The sequence below is a fragment of the Cicer arietinum genome, chromosome 7, assembly GCF_000331145.2.
Source record: "Cicer arietinum cultivar CDC Frontier isolate Library 1 chromosome 7, Cicar.CDCFrontier_v2.0, whole genome shotgun sequence".
Lineage (NCBI taxonomy): Eukaryota > Viridiplantae > Streptophyta > Magnoliopsida > Fabales > Fabaceae > Cicer > Cicer arietinum.
In genome coordinates, this window is record NC_021166.2 from 14,977,556 (window position 1) to 14,986,076 (window position 8,521).

Here is an 8,521-nt window from a genome sequence, read left to right on the forward strand (position 1 = left end):
TTGGGGCTTGACCCCTTTTTTTAAACAAATTATTATATTTTCAGTATAGTTGTTTCTGGTGTTGATCAAGTCGAATTATAATATAAAATGATCCAAACCTATAAAAGTGTTCAATCGGTAAAAAAAAAATAAATAAATAAAGTGTGCAACGTTTGTTTTCGAAAAGAAAAAAAAAGGACAAAAGATTGGTTGGATATGTTGTGTTTTTCTTTTTCTATACAATCTAGTCACATAATATTATTTGGACAAACACATGCATAAACCCTACCCAAAGAAATACTCTTCCAGTATTTTGATTTTTTTTTTTTTAGTAATTTCATTTTTGAAAAAATCAAATACAAATATATTTTAATTTTTTTAAATTACCGAAACAAAAATGTCTTTCAAAAAAGTTTATTGTTCTAGAAATTTCACCAAATTAAAATATTACATATTTTTTTCTCAATTGTTGTAAAATGAATATATTTTAACAATTTTAAAAATTGAAACTTTTGGAATTTTGAAAATTTAAATTTATTGATTTAGGGCATTTATGTATCCAAAAATTTAAATTTTTAGAATTCTGAAAATTTCAGTTTTTAAAAATGTTGATGTATAGTTTTTTGGATATTTTCAATATTCGTTATCTATTCCAAAAAAATTAAATGATAAAGAGAAATGTCCAGAAATTTTCTTGTGAAAAATTTGGGATTTAATGGAATTATTGTGGTGTATGGAGGTTTTCCTTATGTTTGGAAAATTTATCGAAGTGGGTCGAGCCCAAAATAAATCAATTAATAATATTAAAGATTACAAACAAAGAATGTGGTTTTGTTATTCGCAGCACCACATTTTGGCAATCACACCTCTATACTACATTCTACATGACTGAAATTAAAAAATTACTCTCGAGTTACTTTTTTGTGTTTATTAATATTGTTAGTTTATTTAGAGAATAAATATCAAATCCACAACCTCGTTTTTTATTTTATGTTTTAGACTCATTTTAGGTGATGATTTTATAGAGAATAAACTAGTCGATATATAATAGTTGATAAGTTAACATATTTATTTAATAAAATATGCAATTGAAGTAATTGATAAATTTGAAATGACACAAAAAGATATTATTAATTAATATTAAGTTTTTTAATTGAGATAATAATTAGAGAAGATATTATATGTTATAGCTATAAGATTAAATGGTACTTAAAGTAGTATATAAAAAAGTGATACAAACTTATGAGAGTATACTATGTTCATACAATTCTCGTTTCATCATGTGAATTTATATTAGCTTAACAGTTTGATACTACTAAAAAGTTGATGAAATAGTTTAAGATGTCATGTTACTGGAGGTTTTTGTTTTGTTTTGTTTTTTTTTTTTAATTTTATGGTTTTCAAATGAATTATGACTTAGTAATTCGGAGTTTGGCTGAGAGATAAATAAAATTTAGTCAATAATCATGTCAGTCAGAATTCAAATTCGAATTCTTCTTGACGATTCGTTCTTAGTTAAAACTTGTTAACTATCAATTAATTGTTGGTGGTTTTAATTACGCCGAAAGCTTCTTTTCTCCTCTCAAATCTTCACAAAAATCCCAAAATTTATTTGAATTGACTGATCAAAACTTATATTTGAGTCTATAGAAAGGGAAGGAGAAGGAGAAGAAACACCTTATTTGCCAACTTGGGTTGTAGCTTTAATGTGATGTCAGATGTGTAATGGGTCCATGGGTTGGATGATTGTATGGCACAACAACTACTATAAAGAAGGGAATAAAAGAAAGGCAAGTTTGCTTCATGGCTTGGACCCCAAAAAAATTTGGTTGATGGCAACAAATTGAGAAAAGTTTTAGGAGGAAATTAAGTGTACAACATTAAAATATCTAAATTAGATATTACTATTACGCACAAAACATATTAATATTACTAAATAAAAAAATCCAATGAACTCAATCCTTGTGTTTGAATTAAAAAATAAGAGAAGGGTATGCCACAACACATTCACCTTTAGTTTCTTGGATATGCTCGGTTTGTGTTTTTTTTAGATAAGAGTGGATGTATGCAGTAAACACTCAATCTTATGAACAAGGGAAATTTTGTTTATTTTAAAGTGAAAGCATTGGATAAGAAAATTTTGTCATTTGTGTTAAGATAATGGCATTCGAGTTATTTTATTTTTACACGCACATATTAAAATAGCTAATTATTTGATTATTTTTTTACAAAATATAATTTATTTGATTATCAATTGAAAAGGTGTTATAAATTTTTTGATATGAGGTGTAGTTGATTTGAAGAGGAAAATAAATCCTTCTATATTATTTCTATATAGTTCTTATAATTACTTATGAAGTTTAACGTATTTTTAATATTGAGCATCTAAATTTAGAGATGTGGTTGTGTAAATTTTGAAGAGATGTCGTTTATTTTTTTGAAGCACATAACAATTCTAGCAAATTAGATGCAAGTTTTTCGGTATGATTTTTTTCTGGAAAACTAGGGCTAAAGTTTTCAATAAATTTTTTAAGAGATAATTTATTTATATTCTTCGTGGATGAGGACTATAGGAGAAGACGTCAAAATTTTATGTTTGCAACATGAAGCTTTTACGTCTTCTCTTATAGAATCATTCCCTTATGTCAATTGAACTTGACCGACATCATCGATTCAGAGGAAATCAATGTTGTTCGACGAATCGTTGGGTGGCAATAAAAAATAAATGAGGACCTTGAGTAGGACGAGGAGGAGTTTGTACATCGAGAGGAGCATGATGTTATAAAATTAATAGTTTTTGTGGTCACCTTTCAACCTTAAAAGAATTTTCACATTCATCTTTCAATTTATAAAGGATTTTACAAACACAAACACACTCAATCTAACATAAAAGATAGACTTTAGCAATAAATAATGTGTATGATAAAAAGTGTTTGGGATCTAATGATTCTCAATTATTTATCTGAGATAAATAAAGACAAAGTCATTAAATGATTACTCACAGATATAGTGAAGAGAGTAGGAGTTGGTTGAAGAGTTTTTGACTTGTTCTTACTTGAAAAAGTGTTGGTAGATTTGCAAATTTTTACTCTTAATCTTCCAATTGATCTTCATTTTATAGGTTATAAGATATTTTGAATATTCAGTTTAAATTAAATATATATGTTAGACACATCCGCCAAGTGTCAAATCTGTTTTAAAACAATTAAACACATATTAATATTATAGTCCATAACATTCTTGACAAACCTAGAATGTTCTTGTTTTTTGGTCTTATGGAAAACGTGAATGAATGAGTAAATGGGTTGTGAAATGTCAATTTTTTAGCTCTGAAGCATGTAGAGCTTTCTGCAAAAGGATATGTACTATGTATATGTTGTCCTTGCTAACAACTCATCAATCTGAGAATCAATTTGGTCATTAATCTAGAGGTTGTTTTCCTCCTTTGAGCATTCAACTCGAGTTCTGGGTTTAATCATTGATTTGAGTAGTCTTGATATTATTTAACTTGTAGTTTGAACTGTAGAAAATTATCTATCTTGACTTTGTCTTTAATATAGAATAGCTAGAATGTTCTTCTGATCAATATGTCATCAATCTAGGTATCATTTTGCATATCAATCTGCAGAACATTATGTATGTTTTTGCAAGTCTACCTTCAAATATTGACTTTTAATTTCTCATTAAATATTGAAAAACTCATGTGCAAAATGTTAACTAATTTACTGCATATTTCCCTTCAAAAAGATCATTATTGTCAATTGTTCTTTAATAGAACAATTAGAATATTCTGGTGAGTGTTCGTCCATCATTCTTTAAACTAATGACTTCATCTTGAAATGATTTCTTCTTAAAAAATGATTCTTGTCATTTTGCTAAATTGATATGACTATTTACGAGTGCAATGAACTTGTTTATCATGAAAACATTATTTCATAACAATTGAGAATGTTGTCTTCTATATGAAAGGAAAAATCTTTTGTTCAAGCAATATTTTCTATAATTTCTCTTGGTGTTACACATATTGTGTCTTGTCCATCAAGTATCCCTGAGATGCAATAATCATTCTTTTGAATGATTGATATATGATATATTCCTTTTGAGATTCTTTCATTATTGAGTAGATACTTATGCACTTGTCGATGTGAATGACTTCTTGCTTGCTCACTTATGCAATTCATATTCCTTAAATAAAACTCAAGTACAATCATTAGTAGATCGATATTCGTAAAACTTATTCATTTATTTCATAAGTTTTGTTGTCATTAAAACATATATCAAAAAAGTTTTTACCTCAACAGAGAAGCCTATACAACATAAAAAAAATAAAAAAAATAAACAAAAAAAAAAACATGTTCAGCTCCCTTGAGGACTGTATGATACTTTTCAACTTAAGTGATATGACCATCTTATTGTTCGTATAGTGTGGATAGAAAGGTAAGTTAATTGTTTTGGTATATTTAATTTATTTAATTATTTATTTATTTTTTATATATTAAATATATATTTTATGAACGCTCATGTTGAAGCTGACTCTCGATGGTAAGTAGGTGCAAAACTTTACTTTACAAATACCTCGGGCGATAAAGGCTTGGATGCCGACGTTTGAATTAGATCCACTCCAACACGACAATCTTACGTTGATCGTCCAAAACCTGATATTTGCGGAGAGGCGGTACACATAGAGGTCGTCATTTTACACGTCATTTGGTGAAATGACAATTGCACTAGATGATGTGGCCAACCTATCACTCATCCCGACTAAGGGTGAGTTCTTGAGTCCACCAACAAAAATGAATAGGACTATGACATATACTTTTCCCATACAATCATTGGTGGTGTCTACCGAGGAAGTTTAGGTTGGACGAAGATGAAGAATATCAAATATACTGCCCATTATAAGTTGGAGTGGTTTCAAAAGGTGTTTCGAAGGCATTGTGTTACTGAGGTTTAAGTATGTTTCGAGGACATACTTGCCAAATTTGGTAGTGTGTACATTATGGTTGACAAGAGTCACACATTTGGCTCTTTAAGAATTTGTCACAATTGAGTAGGTATGCCTGAAGTCTTGCTGCTCTTGTTGTAATATATGATTATTTCTACAATTAAACAAAATAAAAATAAGCGTTTCATAAATGTAGAACAACTTATAACACTTTGAATGACCTTAAAATAATAGGATAAAAAAACTTGTAGACAGACACTCATACAACTAACGGAGCCGTCTAACATTATAGTGTTATTAAATTTTTCAACTTCATTATCATTTTTTTATATAAAAGACACCCATGCGAAAACTTGTGCAAAATACAAGCCCAGATAAACTCATTCAAAGGTCCCTTAAAATAATTAGATTCAAAAGTCAATAAACACTTAAAAAAATTGACCGGACTTCAAAAATTATGCAGTAGTTCAAAATTTTCCTCATCAAATAGGCTGGGTTTGCAAATGGTAGTACTTGGCTATACTAAATAAAGCTGCCAAAAGAAGCAATAAGTTGGGAATTTTCTAACTTGAAAAGAATATAGAATAATTACAATTTATGACATTTACGTAAAAGAACATTAATTACTTACTGAAATTTAATTACGCATTAACTCCCAAACAATGGGCAAAAGTGGAAAATCCACAATGTGACAATAATTCAACAGCCAAAGTAGAAAACTACTACTAACATCAAAGTTTCCTAATTTATACCTACATCTACAGACCAAATCATCAATCGGAGGAATAAATGATTTGATCAAAACTGTCCAACCAAGAAACCAAAACAATATGTGACCTTCATACACGCCACTGTCTCTAAAACTTACCACAACCATCTTGGCATTAACCATATGCACACACCCTTAATTTTCCACAGCCTGTGTTGTCCATAGCAAGCATATTTTAAAAAGTGGCCTTGTTACGGTCACCTTTTCTTTTCCTATAATATATAGCACATATTTGAAACCTCGGCAAGTTTAACAAAATCACATTGCCGTGATTTTGTTCAAGTTCTAAAGTATAACTTTTACAAAATAACAATGACACACTATGATTCTGCCAAACTCATCCAAACATGGAAATAATAGCTTTTTTCCTTCTTCGCATTAGAGGGGGCAAGACATAAAAAATACCACATTTGCACATATTACCTGTCGCATTAATCCATAGTTGCATATTAGTATATCTTAATCTTGTTAATAATCAATCCCATGTGCATTGCAACTTCAGAATATGCATAGACAACAAATGACTTTACAACCAAAACATTTGAATTGATAACTATAGTTGTTATTGCAGCCACAACTATATCATGAGCTCCTTCCAATATCTTTCCCAGAGAACTCTCCATTACCAAAGGATGCTGCTGCAGTAACATCCAAACCACCACCACCACCACCTCCAATAGATGTGATAAGTGCAGACAAGCCTCCACCGGCACTGCCGCCAGCAGCCATTCCCAATCCTAGAAAATCAAGAGTGGTTTGCTTAGGACCAAACATGGATGGTGTCCCCAACATCAATTCTTTGAGTCCGGAATCACTGTCACAAGGAAGCCCGAGTCCAAGTCCTGCTGGAACTAAACTAGAACCCTCCGGTTCTACTTGTCCAAGACCCCAATGCAGGCAATCTTGCTGACCGGATGATGAAGAGGGAGCCGACGAAGACACAATGCCAAGCCCACGAAGCAAAGAGGCATTTGTGGCGGCAGCACCCATTTGAGCAGCTTTCTGCAGCAATGCAGTGGCAGACATGGCAGGCGGCTGCGGCGTCGGCGCATATTGACGACACTCCTGCCCTCCTGTTCCAAAAATTGATGATCCGTGATTGGTAGAGAGGCAGAGTGATATAGCCTCCGACGTCGGAGGAGCTGAGAAATCTGCAGGGCGGTCTGGACAACCCATGGACCTAATTAGGTCAGTGAATGCTAATGTTTGAGATTGCAGACTGGCAGAAGTTGAAGCTGTTGAGGAAGCAAACAAGCTTGCAAACACACCACTGGTAGTCGTAGCACCGCCGTTGCTCGTTGAGCTAGCACTGTTGCTGCTACAGCTCCCATTTAAAGCATTAGTAGTAGTAGCAGTACTAGCAGTAGTTGTAGTAACAACAACTTGTGGCTCCTCTATGATTTGTGGGGGATTTTCTGGAAAATCAAAATCCGAATATAGAATAAGGAAAAGTAAAGCAAAGCAGGAACAACAACATCATTATTTTAGTTTATAATCATCAAACTAATAGGAAAAAGAAAGAGCAAAAGCAACCACTTAAAACACATAGACAAAGGAAAGTTGGTACCTTTCTTTTATGTTATAAATTAAAGTTCAGATTTTCAGAAGTAAAGTAAAGTAAAGAAGAAAACAATATTATTTTCCACACTCTTAAAAATTCGCTCCCCATTCCCCTCACCCCCTAAAAACAAATCTTCTCTCTTTATTAGCTTTTAAGATCTTTGTAGTTTCTTTGTCAACCATTGCATAATTTAGATCAAACAGTCTCAAAAAAAGAACACCTTTTTTAAGTTATATTTATTTTCATTACTTAATTAGCCACACCCGTATCTCAGATCACTTGATCCTGTTCTCACATTCTCACAAGTCACAACAAAAAACGATACCAGACAAAAAAAGACTAACCAAACACAAACAACATCAAAAACAAAAACAAAAACAAAAACATAGGTTTTGAAATTGTTATCTTCTTTTAACCACATCAAACGAGACAAAAAATAAAAAATATCATTTTACACGGTTCAAGAAATATCTACCTATCTTATGCGTTTCCAAACCAGAGGACACTACACTATTGGACTGAGCAGTAGTTGCAGCAGTAACAGTCGCCGCCGGCATCGACGGCGGCGATGAATCTCCGGTCAAAACCTTGGAATCAGATTCTGAATTAGCCTTCCCAACAGTCTGAGATTTCGCATTTTCCTCCGCTAACGCATCGCAAAAAGCTCTATGCGTGATGAAACTATCCCTCCTTCAAAATCAAAAAACAAATTCTCAGAACCAAATAAAAAATAAAATTAACAGATTAAAAAAATAAAAATAAAAATAAAAAATAAAATAAAAACCTAGAAAAAACGGTTCCACAATCGCATTTATACTCTCTGGAGCCACAAACTTTAGAGTGAGCTTTCCAATCGGATTGAACAGCGTATTTCTTGGAACATTTATCGCATTTCCACTTCTTCTCACCGTGCTTTCTACAAAAGTGCTTTTTAATCCCCGTTAAATCTCCCAAAGCTCTAGAAGGATCATGATGAACGCAACTAGGTTCAGGACAAACATAAACCCTTTTCCTAATTTCCTTACTCGATCTTTGCCTAAGTTTCCATGGTAGATTATGACCTCTTCGATGAAGTTGAAGATTCTGATCTCTTTGAAAACCTTTGTTGCATATTTCACATACGAATCTGTTTGTTGCTAAAAGTGTCGTTGGTGATAAAGCAATAACTTCTGCTTCTGGATCTTCAAAAAAATAAAAAATAATAATTAATAAGTTTACATACTTTAATTAATGAAAAACGAGGAAATTAAATGTTTCTTTTTTGTAC

The 8,521-nt window shown here is 31.7% G+C and overlaps 1 protein-coding gene across 1 annotated transcript in view; it reads right to left on the minus strand.

Moving 5' to 3' along the window:
• Positions 1-5,527: 5,527 nt before the first annotated feature.
• The window catches only part of LOC101510748 (zinc finger protein GAI-ASSOCIATED FACTOR 1), a 3,501-nt gene continuing 507 nt past the window's right edge, over positions 5,528-8,521 (minus strand). Inside the window, exons 2-4 of the mRNA XM_073363436.1 lie at positions 8,039-8,437; positions 7,730-7,944; positions 5,528-7,108 (exon numbers count right to left, since the gene is read on the minus strand). Coding sequence (XP_073219537.1) covers positions 6,276-7,108; positions 7,730-7,944; positions 8,039-8,437 — 1,447 coding nt within the window. The 3' untranslated portion in view covers positions 5,528-6,275. The remainder of the gene's footprint in view (positions 7,109-7,729; positions 7,945-8,038; positions 8,438-8,521) is intronic.